This window comes from Microtus oregoni, unplaced genomic scaffold (assembly GCF_018167655.1).
Source record: "Microtus oregoni isolate MIOR12 unplaced genomic scaffold, Mior012 000038F_ref0000394, whole genome shotgun sequence".
Lineage (NCBI taxonomy): Eukaryota > Metazoa > Chordata > Mammalia > Rodentia > Cricetidae > Microtus > Microtus oregoni.
The window spans coordinates 22,569,255-22,587,500 of NW_024543097.1; the positions used below are offsets into that span (position 1 = coordinate 22,569,255).

General features: G+C 40.2%; 2 protein-coding genes across 6 annotated transcripts in view; one reads left to right on the forward strand and one right to left on the reverse strand.

Annotated features, from left to right (window-relative positions):
* LOC121433420 (septin-2) overlaps positions 1-14,556 on the reverse strand; it is a 36,901-nt gene extending 22,345 nt beyond the window's left edge. Inside the window, exons 1-3 of one of the 5 annotated variants that reach the window (XM_041631803.1) lie at positions 14,471-14,556; positions 3,527-3,557; positions 439-559 (exon numbers count right to left, since the gene is read on the reverse strand). In XM_041631803.1, coding sequence (XP_041487737.1) covers positions 439-559; positions 3,527-3,535 — 130 coding nt within the window. In that variant the 5' untranslated portion in view covers positions 3,536-3,557; positions 14,471-14,556. The other 4 variants (XM_041631804.1, XM_041631806.1, XM_041631807.1 and 1 more) reach the window with 4 other exon arrangements.
* Positions 14,557-14,712: 156 nt separating this feature from the next.
* LOC121433404 (vigilin) overlaps positions 14,713-18,246 on the forward strand; it is a 77,023-nt gene continuing 73,489 nt past the window's right edge. The window contains exon 1 of the mRNA XM_041631776.1: positions 14,713-14,829. The gene's annotated coding sequence lies outside the window, so the exon portion shown is untranslated. The remainder of the gene's footprint in view (positions 14,830-18,246) is intronic.

The window sequence follows — 18,246 nt, forward strand, 5'->3', positions numbered from 1 at the left end:
AGGAGAACCACCTCTACAGTGTGCCCTGTGTACACTAAACACACGCATGCATGCATTCACGAGTCCGCACGCATACACACAAATACAAAAAACAAAAACAAAACAAAATTAAACAAAAAACCTACTCAGTATGGGAAAGGACTGGTAAGGGTTGTGACTACTTTAAGTCAAGTATCACTGGTGACTATTTTGAAAGTTAATTATCACAAAGAAACATTCATTGTACACAAATAAGGAAATAGCATAAATCATATGTTCCTTTTACACAAAATTTCCTGAATATATATGTGCACATAAGTGAAATCCTGGTCAAATAACAAATGTTTTTAAGATCCATAGGTGATTTTGCCAAAAAAGAAATTTTCTTAATTATATGATAGGTCAGGTCAGTGCATTTCAGGTTGGGAAAAGGGGATATTTAGTAAAATAATTTCTTACCAACCACCATCAGTGTGAACTCGAACCCCTTTTTCACTGATTTTCGGTGAACTTGATTGGGAAGATTTGCAAATCCAACATAGCCAGGAGTTTCTGGATTTATAAACTGAGTTGGTTGTTGCTAAAGTAAGATTTTAAAAATAAAAAAGAGCTAATGAACATCTTATTGGCTGCTTTTATGACATTATCAGACCTGTGATAAACATAGGCAATCAGCAGTTCTACAAATTAAAAAAAAAATCAAAGAAACTTCACAAATTATTATTTTCAAAACTTATACCATTATCAGAAAACAGTGTTCACTTAAGAGGACCAAATAAAACCACAATCTGGAGCTGGAGAGACAGCTCAGCAGTTAAGAGCACTGGCTGCTCTTCCAGAAGAACTGTGTCAATTCCCAGCATCCACATGGAAGCTCACAACTGTCTGTAACTCCAGTTTCAAGGAATTCAACACCCTCATACAGATACACATATGCAGACAAGACATAAAAAATAAAAATAAGTCATTAAAAAAAACATGATTCAAACTTTGTAGCTATATGCTGACTCATAATTAATATTTTATTAAATATTCTCCCTAGCAATTTAACTATGCAAAATATAGAATATTAAATTATCTCAGTGCAATAAATTAAATTACAGCTTAAGATAAAGAGAATTCAGGAAACAGACTCCTTTCATTCATTCAACACTTAGCTAAAGAAGAGCCTGCAATCAGTTATTAGGTATGATGGGTCTGTGAAAACATCCGGGGAAAAAACAATTCTTGCTATTTTTCCTCTTATGACAGACACAAAACTTTTTGTCTATGAAAAGGCAGAGAAGCTAGGAGTGGAATGTTGAGAATTAAGCTTAAAAAAAAAAAACTATGAAACAAAAAACTAAGCCCACAGCTGACTATACTGAAATATCTATCTGTTTGTTTGAGATAGGCTCCCTGCACATTCCTGGCTGGTCTGGAGCTTGCAATCTTCCTACATCAGCCTTCTAAGTGCTGAGATTATAGGCATGTGTCACCGTAAAGAGGCACAATGGAAAAGAGATGGTTAAAAGAATTCTTGATGAAAAAATACCTGGTAAGACTAAAGATGACTGAAGATGTGATAAATCAAAAACAGTAAAACCACAATCTAGGATATGGGAAGATAGAGTACTTGCTTTGCAAGTCTAAAAACCTGAATTCAACCACTAGAACCTAAATTAAAAAACAAACAAACACACACACACCAAAGGAAAAAAAAATTGGGCATGGGTGGTAAGCTTTTGTGATCCCAGCCTTGGACAAGCAAAGACAGGTAGACAGTTGAAGCTCTAGGCCAGTGAGAGATCTGTCTGTCTCTCAGTCTCTCTCCCTTCCTCCTCCAACATGATAAAAGAGGAGAGGGGACAAATAAGCCTACAAACAAAACACTGGTGAAGAGTGAGGAATGGCGCCCAAAGACCCAAGGTTGACATCTGGCTTCTACATACACACACACATGCGCGCGCGCTAATGTACATACACACATTAAAGGCTGAGTGGGCTAGCCCAGGGAGTGCGTGTAGCCAGGTGCAGGCAAGGAACCCGGCACCATGTAACTTCTTTCTAAAAGGAGCAACTTCAGCATCGGTTTCTGTACTCTGGAAGCTGAGCAAAGTGGGGGTCTTCTCAAACGTGGACATCAAAACCTGCACTCAACACATTAAAGCTGAGTAGACCAGAGAACAAGACCTCTGACGTGCCACAAGCACACGCTTACATTTTCATCCCATACAAACACCATACTCTAACACACTATACTCATACAGCTCTCAGAAACTCAAACAATCTTGGGCTGGAGAGATGGCTCAGTGGTTAAGAGCACTTGTCTGTTCTTCGAGAGGTCCTGAGTTCAATTCCCAGCAACCACAAGGTGGCTCCCAACCATCTGTAATGAGATCTGGTGCCCTCTTCTGGCCTTACATTCATGCAGACAGAACAGTGTATTCATAATAAATAAATAAATAAATAAATAAATAAATACATCTTTTAAAAAAGAAAAGAAACATATACATACATATCCTTACACTCAGACTGTCATTCACCACAAGGAACTCCCACATGCACACTTACACACTCCCACTCATGCATATATACACAACACACTTTTATCTTCACATATACAAGTCTTATGCATACCATACGCAGTTGCACAGTTACACACACATACACACCCCACACACGTTGTGTACATGCAAAAATCCTTCAATTTATGCAGTGGCATATTAAAAATGAAAACATTTTAATACACTATCTGAACTAGATGAAAAAGACATCCTTTCTTTGAGGATGACATTTTCTAACTATCCATTCACATATACACACAGATAAAAATATACCTAAAACCATCATAATGATTATTTCTGGGTTCTAAAATAATGGCTTTTTTGTTTATCTTTGCTCCACATTATTTTATAGAAAGCAAAAACTCATGTTATGGCTTTCTTTTCTTAAAATTTTATGTGCATTAGTGTTTTGCCATGTGATTTGGGCACCCTGGAACTGGGATTAAGAGACAGTTATGAGCTGCCATATGGTTGCTGGGAATTAAACCTGGGTCCACTGGAAGAGCTGTCAGTGCTCTTAACTGCTGAGCCATCTTTCCAGTCCCATGGCTTTTCATTTATAATAATAAACACCCATAGACTAAATAATAAAGGACAAAGACTAAAAAATAAAGAAAAATGGCAATTTTGCAGTTTTAACCACAAGTCCCACTTTGTTAGCTTATATCCATTAGAGCTAATTTATACAAAGATTCTGGACCACTTTATATGGGCTAATCTAAACCAAAGTAGCATGTCTAAAAGCCCCAACAATTTAACTATATGAATTACTGAAATTTTGAAATCCTACTTGATTGGTTTTGGGGAAAAAAATCTAAGACAGTTAAGAGGATTTGCACAGACAAGTTTAAAAATTTGGAAAAGGTAACTCAAAACTTTAGACTAAAAACCCAAAATTGGAAATTTACCTATAGAAACCCTACTTTTTAACTATCTGATAATATAAAACAATTTCTATTTATATATATATGACCATATATATATATGACATAAGACCTTACCTTAGACATCTTCCTTGATTTTTCTGTCTATCTGTTAAAAAACAAAACAAATGTCTGAATTTGCATACACATATTTAACAACATGAAATGACGCATGAAGATAGAGACATGTGACATCAGTTTGTTTCTAAAGCTTCTCTATAGCTTCAAACATTGCCCTAGAAATGATGTGGCAATCATAACTCAATAGAAAAACAAAACTAGATAAGTTGCTAAAAGCAATTGTACACATGGTTCTACAAAATGGAACTATTACTGTTTTTATTATTTTTTGGTCTTCAAGACAGGGTTTCTCTGTAGCTTTGGAACCTGTCCTGGAACTAGCTCTTGTAAAACAAGCTGGCCTTGAACTCAAGAGATCCACTTGCCATTGCCTCCGAAGTGCTGGGATTAAAGGTGTGCACCGCCGCCCAGCCCAAATATATGTATTTTTTCAGTACCGATTACATGTTAGACATCAGGAATGAGATGGAAGAAAAACAACCTACAATTTAACTGAAGCCTTTCAAAGAAGAAAGGATATCCCTGTGCATGTAGTACTGTACCCTGATTTGTGTGCCATCTCTTCCTGAAAGATTCCTAGAGTGACTTGGGAACTAAATTTTAGCACTGAGGCACAAATTGCACTGTGAGGCACATTTACAAGTAAAGAGGACAGATTGAATTTGTTAATATTTATTTATGTGCCTGCCCGGTGATCTCTGAAGTCAGAAAGTATCAGACCCCCTGGATTTGGAATTATGGATGGTTGTAAGCCACCATGGAAATGCCAAGAACCAACCTGAGGTCTTCTGAAAGAGTAGTAAAAGCTGTTAGGTACTAAGTCCACCTCTCTAGCCCCAGAGGACTGAATTCTTAAACAAATTTTACAACCTTGAAACTTTGGGAAACAGGGAGTGTTAATTTTGATTTCCTTTAAAACTCAGAAAGCTTCTTTGATGTTTTCTAAACCTTAACATACATGAGCACTGCAAACCCCAATTTTCTCTCTCAAACAGAAATGTTTTCAAGTTCCTAAGACAAAATGAGGTTCCCGCACTTCACTGTATTTGGGCAGGCTAATTAAGGCAGGCATGCAAAAAAAAAAAAAAAAGGGCCTTTAATTCAGTATTATTATGTTTCATGGGAAACCTAGGTTACAGTCTTGATTCTCATTTTCTAGTGGCTTCTATAAGCCTTACTGTTGAAAAAGTAAGGAAACCTACATTATTACAAGAACTTTCAAAGTGCTGGAGTGAGGGAAAATATGGAGAGGCAAAGAAAAAAGAATAAAATTTTCCTGTCAAAAACAAATACCAGAGTCTGTACATTAATCAGCTCTCTGGAACTATGAATAGATGAGTGAATTAAGGCCTTTGGGTAGAAAGGACAATCTTAAAAAATGCTATTAATAGAACTAAAAATATTAATCCCAGCAAAATTGAAAAATTAGGAGCAGGAGTAAAAGCAGAGAAGTAAAACTTTCTAAAGGAGAAATGGGGAAGAGGAAATATGGCTTGTCAGAAACTACACCCTGACTGCAAAGAATAGAGTCCAGTTAGGAAATAAATGGAAAGATAAACACTAATGGGGAAAAAAGTAGACTTTCCGAATCAATAAAAAAATACAAAACTATGTGTGCTGGCCTACACACCTGTACCCCCAACACAAGGGAGACTGAGGCAAAAGAACAGTGAATTCAAGATTAGCCCTGGATAATCTATCTTGCATTGTGGGTTTTGTTTTTTCCTTCTATTATATATTTCTTGCTGGCCTCAAACTTAACAGGAATCCAATTGTCTGTCTCTGAGTTCTGCAATTAAAGGAGTGATCCACAACACTCAGCCAATATTTATCTTGTTTAAGCCTTAAAAAATAAAAGTAACAGCAACCTAATCAAATCTGCAGAACATAGGGAAAAAGAAGAAATTATCAATAACCATCTTACATCAAGACAAAAAAGATGAAATTCAAAAAGATGAGCGTGGAAAAAGGTACCCTCCTTAAAAGACAGACTGTGTTAAAACAAACAGACCAGGCAGTAATAACCTGATTGTACTGCATACGGAGTGAAGGTAGTAGGGCAAGAAAGGTTGAAAATAAAGAGGCAGGCAAAGAAATGCCAGCCAGTGCCAACACAGACAAACAAAAAGTTGTTTTTTAAGTCACAGAAGAGTAACTGACAAGAGAAAGTGTTAACAATGTATTTTAACAGAAAACACTAGGATACAGTTTAATACCATTTGTATGGAAAGAAAAATAGACATGTATAAAATCATGCATAAAGTATTAAGTAAGATATACACCCCACATTTATGGTTATCTCTTTGTTGTTTTGTTTTTCCAGACAAAGTTTCTCTGTAGCTCTGGCTGTCCTGGAACTCAGTTTTGTAGACCAGGCTAGACTGGAACTCGCAGAGATTCTCCTGCCCCTACCTCCCAAGTGCTGGGATTAAAGGTTAGCTGCGCAGCTGCCACCCCTCCCCCCATGTTCACATCTTATAGTTGAATTGGATTTGATCACAACTTCCCGAATATAGTTCATCAGCCCAGCAACCAATATACTTCATTTGTTTCTCTGAAATTAGTCTAATTTTTTTTCCACAGCCTGCCTCATAGGTCACAAAATATTTCCATCATACAGCTACTGTCCATTAAAAAGTAGATGCAACTTGCTTTTATGTAGGGGTGTATGGAGAACATTCTTAACTAGTAAAAAGAATGCCAAAGTAGACACATGGCTGTACAAAGTTATATAGAAAACTGGAAATTCTCTACACATGATTTTCTCTTTTTTTAACACAGGAAAAAAACACTATCATTAGCTGTTTTACATTCCTGGTATAGTTTGAAATGTGTAATTCAGGAGTTAGATCTGAAGATTTCTCTTCCTACCAGCAAATGACCTGTAGTGAAAATTATGGATATCATTTCCAAATGTGGCTATTAATATTTTTTAAATTAACAATTTTAAGTGAGGGAAAATAAGATCAGGGATATTAAAAATGTTTGTCTTCTGTAAAAAGTCAAAACAAACGTTAGACAAAACATCAAAAAAGAATTTAAAATTTATTGTGGCAGGAAAATTAGCTCCTTCCCCCAGCATCACATTCTTCCTGCTTTTATTGATGTCCATGTATCAAAAATGTCAAGATTGTGAAGTTATTTTGATTTTAATAAATGACATCTAAAGTCTTTAACAGTTAAAACATAGAATATATTTAGGATCCCATGATAACAGAGTTGTGGCCCAAATATACATGTATAGGTCATCCTACCACTCTTGATAACTTACATTAAATAATGCCGAAAATAAGATTTTCTGTTTCAGAACCCACTCTACTGTAAAGCTGTTTACTGGATTCTCATTTAAAATAGTAAGCGAGAATGTGGATCTTCTGAGGTTAAAAATCAGAGAAAAACACCTGCCCAACTTCAGATGCTTTTCATGCTCTTGTACTTCCCCCAACTCCTTCCTAACTTCTGCTCCCTCCCTTGGGAGTGAAACCCAGACAAGTCTGTGGTTAGCTGATTAATATAGTAACTATTGGCATCATATCTGTAAGGAAGCAAAATCTGTCAAAGGGCAATTTTCTGTCTTTGCCCTTTCACACAGTTCATTCCTGCCTTTTTTCACTTCCTTCTTTCCCAAACTCATAGATGACTAGAGTGAACATATGAAGTTCTCCACCAGTATATTTCTAGCAGCTGTTGGTATGTTTGAAATGATCTGATCCTAGCAGAACCCTTCCATACCAGTGGGATACTACCAACACGACATTCCTCCCGTTCAAAATCTCCATCATCCTCACAGTCCTGCAAGATGGTCTGCTTATCCTTACACCTTACGCTACAGGCACAGATATTATGGGTGAACACTGACTATTTTCTTAGTCTCATGGAGATTGACAAGAACCATTTTTACTCATTTAGAACAAAGTACTGTGGCCAAGTATGGTTTAAAAGTACTTCTTCCTTCTGTATGGCTCATTTTCACTGATGCTGAAATCCAACGTTTTAACTGATTTTCTAGCTGATATTCTAAAATGAGATCATCTTTGTATTCGATATTTTCTTCAGTCTCCCCCCCTTTATATCTAAGTCTGGTTCTGTCAACCTGAAATTTCTGTATCAGAATATCTTTTTTAAAAAAAGATTTGTTTATTATATACAGTGTTCTGCCTGCATGTCAACCTGCATGTCAGAAGGAGGCACCATTATAGATCTCATTACAGATGGTTGTGAGCCACCATGAGGTTCCTGGGAAATGAACTCAGGACTTCTGGAAGAGCAGCCAGTGCTTTTAACCTCTGAGCCATCTCTTCAGCCCAGAATATCTTTTATTTTCTCCTCGTACTGGTAAAAGATTCTTTCACCAATATTCTGTCACTTTTTAAATTAAATATTTTGGGAGGAAAAGAAGCCTGGCCTTGATCACAGGACATAAAGGGGACACTCTCACTGTACCAAAAAGGGTAACTTTTCCTCAAGGCTGTTTAATAATGGTGCACATTCTGCCCTTTCAGCCAAGATGCATTCAACTGATAAATAAGTAGCTGTGACTGAGTAATTTACTTGGTAACATTACCTGCAAGCGAAGTGTCTATTTGGGGCCATCTGTATCATCAATGATTCTAATACAGAATATTTTGGCACAGCCATTAATGACACTATTTCTTGCCATAAATGGTTGTCACTTCTTCAATTTCCTCATTAGTTCCAGATGAATAGGAGTCCATCACCGTTATGATAAGGAAGCATGGCAGCAGGCACTGGGGCAGCAGCTGAAAACTCAAATCCCTATCTATACACCTTGACATTGTTAATACAAAGCAAGTGGAATTCAAGAGAAAATAATAAAACAGGAACAATGCATTAATAATCATTTAAAAATTTATAAGGAGCCGGGCGATGGTGGCGCACGCCTTTAATCCCAGCACTCGGGAGGCAGAGGTAGGCGGATCTCTGTGAGTTCGAGACCAGCCTGGTCTACAGAGCTAGTTCCAGGACAGGCTCCAAAGCCACAGAGAAACCCTGTCTCGAAAAACCAAAAAAAAAAAAAAAAAATTTATAAGGAAGATATAACACGTCCTGTCCAAATACTTAACTGCAGGCAGAACCATAAAGCAAAGACAAAGAAAATTACCAAGTCAACTTGATAAAAATACAGTTCAAACAAGGAAGTGTTAATAGGCCTTTCTTAGAATTGAACAGACTAATTAACAGTATTCCAAGGGTAGAAAGGTAATACAACCAATAGTGCTTAATTGATATACAGAGCTTTATAGAATAGGGACTAAATAAAATCACATCTTACATTTTGAAGGTATTAACAAAATGTGAAAACTTTAATTTACCTTTTAGGGTTTTGTTTTAGAGACAGTGTCTTACTATGTAGCCTTGACTGTCCTGGAACTTGCTATGTAGACCAGGCTGGCTTCAAACTCATTAGAGATCTGCCTGTCTCTGTTTCCAGAGTGACTAGATTTAAGGGTATGTACCACTATACCCAGCTTTTTATAATCAATACTCTCAGTGCATGAACTGTTTAAACTAAGTGTGAAAAGAAACAAAATAAACTCTCAAGGAGTTGGAATAATCCTGAACAACTCTTGGATTAAGGAAAGCCCAAAAGCAAAACTCACAAGTTGTATGCAGAAACCAAAAGAGATGGGTGGCCCCAGAAGGAGACGGTCTTCAGACGTTGACATTTATATGAAAAACTCAAACTTGAGTTTCACATAGTTTTATCAGTAACATTGAAAATAAAGAAATTTTGTCCCTAAAAATATCCACAAATAACAAAAAATTCTAAAAGAAATAAAGAGGAAAAAACGAAACTGTGCCAAAAATACAAAGACAAGTAAATCCAAAAGCTGAATCTTTGAAACTAATTCTTGTTTGTTTTTGAGGCAGGGTCTCACAATGTAGCTCTGGCTGTCCAGGAACTCAACTATGTAAATGAGGCTGACCTTTGACTCAAAGAGATCCACCAGCCTCTGCCTCCTCAGTGTTGGGATTAAAGGCATCTGCGACCATACCAGAAAGAAACAAATTCTTCTTACAAAACCAATTAAAGAAATGAGAACAAACATAAAAGGTGGAACAATCAAAGATACAGGCTATAAAAAGGGCCACAAATTGAAAATGAGAGAAAAGAATACTATCCCCGGCACTATAAATTACCAAACTAGAACAAAAACTACAACCAGTGCCACTAAATAGCCCACTAAAGCTAGATAGCTCATGGGGTAAAAGTACTTGCATCCAGCCTGAATACCAGGGTTAGATCTTAGAAATCCACATGGCAAAAAGAAAAACTAGGCTCCAGCAAGTTCTTCACTAATCTCAGCATACACAAGGATCAAATGTCCTCACTCCCACCAAACACATAAATGTAAAACAAAACAAAAACAACAAAAATCTAACCATAAAGCAACACACACACATACCCTAAACTAAAAATGTGAATGGCCAACACCAGATGGAATTAGAGCAAAATTGCATGTAATTCCGAAAAGATAATGTCATTTAACTATTCCAAGCCATTACAGAAAAAAGGAACGTGAACCAATTTATTTGTGAAGTCAGCATAATTTCAAAAACAAATCCATTAAGGGAAAAGAAGGAAGGGCCCTGCAATAAGAAAAGAAAGACCAGCAAACATCAAATCAACCTCATTCATGAATATAAATACAAAAATTTTAAATATTTGCCAGCGATTAGATGATTGTAATACTGTATCAAAGGTACCAATATAAGACATAAAAAATTAAGAGAAAGCCATATGATGGGGGGAGGTCTTCTGTCTATGTGTTACTTTCATTGGTTAATAGAGAGACTGCCTTGGCCTTTGATAGAACAGAAAATTAGGTAGGCGGAGTAGACAGAACAGAATGCTGGGAAGAAGGCAATGAGGCAGATGCCTCAGGCAGACGTGAGTTCACATCTGTCTGTAACTTGAGTTCCAAGGGACCTGATGTCCTCTTCTAACCTCCCTGGGCACCAGGCATTGTGATATACAGATGTACATCTAGACAAAACCTTCATACACATTAAATATAATGTTTTAAAAGAGATACTAAACCTACTTGAATAGTAACTAATAAGATTTAAAATGTCCATTGCTCTCATAATTACTTTAAAACACAAATGAAAAACTTAAAGCACACACAAAAACATCAAAATAAAACCCTCAAGTACTAACCTTTATTCAATTTCAATAATTAGCAACTCAAGGCCAATATTAGTTTATTTCCAACTTCCCTAATGACAGTGAAGCAAATCCTAAATACACACTTCATTTATAGTTCAGTATGCACAAGGCTCCTAAAAATGGCAAGCTATTATTTCTAGAGAAAATTAATTATAACTGTTTAATTCAATCAAATACTCAACTGCCTCATTTTTTCATTAGAATCAAAATGCAAGTAGGATCTAGATATTGTAGTTTTATTATTATTTAGTACTACCTTATTAGGATTAGTGAATCAAGAAAAATCATGAAACAAAAGTACTTTGCTGACAGGACTGAGTATGCATAAAACATAATACCTGAGTTATAAGAACACAAAACAACAGTAGCCGGGCATGGTGGCTCACATCTTTGATCCCAGCACTTGGGAGACAGAGGCAGATGGAACTCTCTGAGTTCGAGGCCAGCCTAGTCTACACAGTGAATTCCAGGACAACCAGCACTGCATAAGAGAAAGACTCAATTAAAAAAAAAAAAGTCCAACAGTAAAGCAGGCTAAGAGGTACAGGCCTTCAATCTCAGGTATCTGAGTGACTGTCACGGGATCATGAGCACAGACGTTCCAGGTCAGGCTGGAACAAAAAAAGAACTTTAGAATAAGGTAATTTATTTGGCCGAGTGCTAAAAAAAGGTATGTGATGAGTCAAAAGTTTCTTTCTAGCTGGCTGTGGTGGTACACTGCTGTAATCTCAGCACTCAACAGAGAGGAAGATTGCAAACCAGAGGCCAGCTTGGACTACACAGGGAGACAAGGTCTCAAACACTGTAAATTTCCTTCTGTGTGTGTGTGTAAGAGAGAAAGAGAGAGAGAGAGAGAGAGAGAGAGAGAGAGAGAGAGAGAGAAACTGGTACTAGAGGAGTAGACCCCTGGTTTCATGTATGCTAGACAAAGGTTCTATCAATGAGCTGCATGCCAACATTCAACGTTTCTTTCTATACAGCATTAAACATTTAGGAACAGAAATAGGGAAAAATACTTAACAAGAATAAAATCATGAAAATAGAACCTCATGTGGTAGCACAGCAAGAGGCTGAGGCAGGAAGATTACAGATTTGAAGCCAACCTGGATTATACAGTGAGTTCTCAAATAGTATAGGCAACAAAGAAACCATGTCTGAAAACACAACAAAACACTCAAATACAAAAGAACACATTTTAGGTTCTTTGTCTTTTTTGGTTTTAAGACAGTCTTTGTAATCAAAACTCACCTTGAATTGGCAATCCTGCTTCAGCCTCCTGATTGCTAGGATTACAGGGGTGCAATACTATTCTTGGCTACAAACAGATTTGGGGGGGAAGCGCTAAACATATTGTTTCCCCAAATTGGTATAATTAATTCAATTGTAAACTGGCATCCGTAAGGTATGACTTCTTTAAGCCCTGGGTAAAATAACCTTTGTTGTTTACTCAGAAGGATAAATACCTGAGAAGTACAGAACTGAAGAATACAATGATTCTTCAATATGGAGCATGCCAGGCTATGAATTCTTTACTCTACATGCAAACCACTGGATCCACAATGGTCTTCTAACAATTCAGTAACCAAAACAAAAAAGGGTTTTGGTTTTGTGAGGGGGTATAATAGGGACCCAGGACTCTTGCACTCAGGGAAAGCACTCTACCAACCGAACTATATATCCCCATTAATGCCAAAATGAAAGCTGTGAGAGGAATACTGAATTTCTAAAATACTTGGTTTTTAGTGAGAAAACCTTGATGCATTAACATACTGCCTTAGTACAAAGTGCAGATCAATTAAATCCCCCACATCTAAGACAGGTGAGTAAACTAAATTGTTATTCTTTCACACCGTGTAAATTTCAGATGTCTTAAGTTATTTGTAAATTCTTTATCTTTGACCCACAGCTTCTTTATTCCAGAGTAGGATTATCACCCCAAATTAGATTCAAAAAATGAATAGATTAACAAAAGTGCATTTTTGACATTAGAAGCTTATTTTTGCAAGTGCCATTTATAGTAATGGAATACTCGTAAATAGAAAGCGCCATTCATGTACATAAACTGCTACATTTGTATGGATCACCCCTCCCATCCCCCATTGAGACTTCTCAACCTAGGATCTGAAGAGCTTTTATAAAGTGCCTGGACTACCTTGCCATTTAGATTTCTTAGATGTGAGGATTGCACAAGTACATTGTGCAGCACAACGCTCTTAATGGAGCTTGAGGCAGCACGCCACAATCAAAGGGAGCTGAATTACACTCATGAATGATAATGGAGGGAGGTCCCACCCCCTTTCCCTAGGCTACCCAACTAAACCAGAATGAGAATCTGATCTCATTTAAAAGGTCTTGATCTTTACAGAGCTGTAAAGAGGAAAAACAACTCAAGGTGGAAAAATTGAAAAATAGAACGTGACAAACTTTACAACTAAGAAAATCATCACCAAAATTAGATATAGCAGCACACACTGACAGTCTGAAAGTTGGGTACTGCAAAGAATCCCTGACCAGCGACTATGAAAATAAAGCCACTGAAAAGGATTAAATCAGAGGCATGATGAAGAAAGTTTTCATGACCTCTACAAAACCCTACTTCTCCATACGCTAGCATGACTAATTCAGAAATGCATCTGAGGTGCTAAAATCAGGCCACCCGCCAACGGACTCGCCAACGGCCTTGGGTGACCCGCTGCTCGGGGCCGGTCCCCCACCACCTCTCTATAAATGATAACACTGCGGAAATACTTGAGAACCCGAGGCTTGAATCCCTTGCTATGCAGTAGGCACCCCAATACTAAACGCCAATGGAACACCTAATCCGTCTGATGGAAATCTCACCCAGAGTCCTGAATACCAAGCAAGCAGCGAGCAGGAACTAACACAACAGATAAGGAGAAGACGGAGAACGTGGGAGGTAGCCGCGCTCCAGAAAAGAGGAGCTAACTGGGCTAAGGCCAGCGCCAGAGACCACAGCGGTCTGAACTAGAAGTCCTAAGTATAAGAGTCTGGCATTCGTGTAAGGTAGGACAGGACATGGCCGAGAGGCACTAACAAATGAGGCCGGAAGATACAAAAAGGCCAGGCGTGGTCTGGGCTTAAGACCCGCTTCAGAGTTAGACTTCAACGCTTCTCACCGTTAGAGGCTTCCGCTCCCTGTCCCCTAGTCCCGGTCACTACTACTGTTCCAGTTCTTTGTCTAACATAGCATAACGCCGGGAAAGGCCACAGCAGAAAAGATCCCTCCTCCATACAATTATCCACAGTCTCCAATTGGGGAACCTCATTAACATCTCGGGGTGACTGACTACTACTCCCTCACTTTCCCGGGACGAAAAGTCACCGTTAAGTGAGAAGATGGCCACACAAATAGAAGTGCTTCATAGATGGGAATCTACAGCTGCCTCGCCCAACTCCTCCACCCGCCACCACACAGCATTTGGACCGTGCGCGGTAATCTCGCCGGAACCAGCCACGCCCGCCCCAACGCCCTGGACCCGGCCAGGGCGATTACCCAGATGGGAGACGCCCGTCCAGTTGTCCTCGAAGGGACGACGCCCGCCGCGAGTCCACGGCCGGAGCCACGGACCAAGGGCGCGGCCGCCCCTCCCCCCGCGCGCGCCCCTTCCGCACCCGTCACCACGGCCCGAGTAGCCGGGGCGACCGATGGAACCCTCGCCAATTCCTCAGGACGGCCAGCTCGACTGGGGCCCCCGCGACAATGGGGACACACCGCCACACACACTCACCCACTAACACGCCGGAGAACTCTCTCGTCGGAACACAGCACGGGCCTGCCCCGCCCCGCCCCGCCGCGCGCGCGAACCGATTGCGTCATCGCGCCGTCCCGCCCCATGCCAACTCCTTCCTGAGCCCCGCGTAGTCCCCTCCCCCGAGGCTGCCAGCAGAGCGCAAGCGTAGACCCGGCTGGCGTCCACCTCTGCGCAGGCGCTGTGCCCCTCCCACGGCGGTTGGCCATATAGAGGCTGGGGGCGGGGGGAGGTCAAGCGTAGCCTCTTCTCCTTTACCAAGATGGCGTCTTGTTCCTGTTTCGCCACAGTTCCTACCTTATGAGCTTGGTTTCCTCGCGCTAATAAGAGAGGAACAGGTAATGAGATGCTTCGCTTTGTGGGAAACTAGAGTTGGGGGAAGGATATTCCTTAGGAGGAATGAGGTGTCCACTGACACTGAGAGCCGATCGGGGGCGGGCAGGTGGCAGCGTGAGTGCGGAGCGGTGAAGGGGAGGGGGCCCTTTGCCTCTGCCCCTTCCTCCAGGAAGATGGCGGCAGCACCGAGCTCGGAGCGCTGAGCCGGGATGGACAGGCGCCTTTGACTTGCCGGCGGGCATCTCTAGCCGCCTCCGCGGTCGTCTCGATGGCGGGTCGCCGTCCTGCGATTGGCTAGGCGCTAATCACGTGGATTCGCGGCCCCCACCATGCAAACCATAGAGTGGTGCCAGTCCCCGGGGACGTGGCCTTCCTGTGCGGTCGTGAGCCCGTGCCCCGCGGGGGAGGGCGGAGCCGGCACGGCCCCTCGCCTCGTTTGGTCTAGGGGCGCGCGGTGAGATCCGCGGCACGCCCTGCGAGCCCGCTGGCCGCGACCGGCTCGAAGCTGGGGAAGGTGCAGTGCTGGACTGCGGCCTGGCCCGGTTGTCCTTTCCTCTGTCCCGGGAGGTCCTCTGACAGGGCAGTGGCCGCAAACTCCCGCCTAGGCCTTGCACCAAGGCCTTTCTATAGGAAAACACCCTAGGGTACCCCCGCCTGAGAAAAAACAATAATCGCGCTACCCTAGTGAGTGGTGTGCACAGTGTCGGTATCCCAAGCTGTTTTGATTCATGCCTGTTGTAAGGGGGTGTTTTGTGAGTATCTACTTTTGAGAAGTAGCCGGTTGCTCGTGGCTACCTGCTGTATGTATCCTGTCTGAGTTAGAAGACCGGAGGGTCAGTCTGGGCATGGTGTTTGCATACGTATAACTATACCAAAGGAGAAACTGACTTATGTTTTATTATCGAGTGTTCACAGACAACGAAACAGTATAGGGGGAAAACTGGAGAATTACAATCTTCACTTACATCATGACTTTCCCTTCAGATTTCGGTTTTTCTACATAAGCCCGCAAGCAATGACTTCACATATTTGTTGGTGTGCCCGCCTTTATTCCCAGCACTCAGGAGGTAGACCAGCCTGGTCTACAGAGTTCCAGGATAGCCAGGGCTACACAGAGAAACCCTGTCTCAAAAAGAAAAAAAAAGTCTCTTTCTTAGCAAGTAACTTTCAGAAACCCAATTAAGTCAGTGATTGTTTTGTTTGAGGCTAATAGTAGCCACAATCCACGACTAAATATTTATTATGAAAGCATATGTGAATATGAAAACATGGGGCAGAACCTAGCTTAGGCTTGTTTTGAACTCTTTAAAGTACCATAGGCTAAACTTGTTAAACTTGTTAGTTATGTTAGACACTGGGATACTTGAAAGCAGTGCTCTAAAGTAGCTGAAAGGGTCTTTGGTTTAAAAAAGTGTATTAATACTTCTGCTTTCAAAACAATCCTTAACTTATTATGGCAGTTTTAAACTTAGAGAAAACGGGGCATATCTTCTCCAGTGTCAGGAATAGTCTTTGAAAAAGTTAAGTAATTTCCAATGGCAGCCAAACCGTGTTGACTCATTAATTATGAGTACTGCACTTCTTAGAGGCTTGCTTCACCTTGAGAACACCTGGAAGAGGCAGCTAGCTCAGAATGGACAGGGACACTTACACAGGTGGATCCTTATCCTTTCCTGTCTTACAGGTTGACTTCTCAGTGGCCAAATAGACTTTTAAGTACATTTCTTTTAGTATTGTCTTAATTTTCTAATGTCAGCCTAATAACCCCACTTCTTTGGCTTTTAAAATAATGGGGCACAACATGCTGTTAAAAGATTCTGGAGATGCAGATAGAAAAGATCTATTTTTCTCCTAGCTGTCCATGGTCTAGTGTAGAAGATTTACTTGGAAAAGAAAGCTTATTTTACAGTCTGATGAGGGCCATAATGGATTATATAAATGAGATAGGAAAACATGATTAGTTGTTGGAAAGCCTTACATACAGCGAAAGGTTGAGAATTCAATAGTCCGCTGATTCCTTGAGCGGTAGAGGACTTAACTGAGACTGTATGAAGAGGGCATCGTGACCTGCTGAGTCCCATCTCAGTCTGAATCAGTATAGGATTATGACCACTGGGATGATCTGTGACATTCCTTACATTCTATCTGTAAGGTAGATTCTTCATTAATATCTCCCAACTGAAAATGATTTACTGTAGAGTCTTGAGCAGAGAGCGTGCTTTTTTGCTGTTTTTGAATCTTGGACAATTTCACACATCTATCTTACATATCTTGGTTATCTGCACTCAAAACTCTCCCCTTCCACTCTCTGTGGACAACACCCTTCCCCTTTTAAATAACACACTGAGTTCAGTTAATGCTTTTAGCATGAACGTGGAGAATCTACCAGCATTCACTACCAGGAAGAAAAATGATACCACCACAACCCCTCAGCAGCCATTTATTGCCGGTAACTCCTTAATTGATGTGGAGCTTCATGAGCCCCTATCCTGTTCATAGCTGAAAATGACTGGCTTAATCTTGTGCAGATAACTGTACTGCTCTGAGTTTGTTCCTGTCTAGCAGGCAGTGTACTTCATAGCACTTCTTCCTGTCTTCTGACTCCTCTATTACTTTCCACCCCCTTCCGCAGTGTTCCCTGAGTCTTGCTGGGAACCAGACCCCATTTAGGTCTGAGCACTCCCAAGAATACAAGATTTCTTGAACATTTCATTTTGGATTTAAAAAATTCTATTATCTTAGAATTACAAAGAAGTGACTGTTCTTTAGTGTTATTTAGAGACTGTGCTTTGATACACAGTTTTCATCATGAAGACATCAAAGACTAAAGTGGGCTCTCATTTTTAGTTGTGCAGGTAAATATTATTTTGGGTGTGTTTTAAAACTATTAAAACTAAATCCATAAGCTCACTCTTTTATGAATATTTTAAAAGCAGGAAATAAAATGTAAAACAAATTACAAAAACAAGCATGGTGAGAATTTATCATGTTTTGAAATGAGCTAAGGGTCTCAGACAAAGTCTGTCATCAGGGAGGTAAATATGAGTCTACTCTTCTCTTTGTACCCAATGTATTTTATAATTTAAGATCTAAACAAAGCTACAGGACTAGAGAGAAAGCTCAATGGTTAAGAGCACTTACTGCTTTTGCAGAGAACCTAGATTCAGTTCCCAGCACCCAGATGGCCATTCATATCTGCCTGAAACTCCAATATCAAGGAATCCAACACCCTCTTCTGGATCTTAGGGTACCCGGCCAAAACATGGAGTCAATACATAACATTTAGGCAACTTTTACAAAAGTGAAAAGAAATAACTATAGTTAGGAATGGGGGGTGCATGTCTGTAATTCTAGCACTTGAGAGGCTGATGGAAGTAGCTGAGAGAAGAGATTCGAGTCCTGCTCTGGGTACATGATTG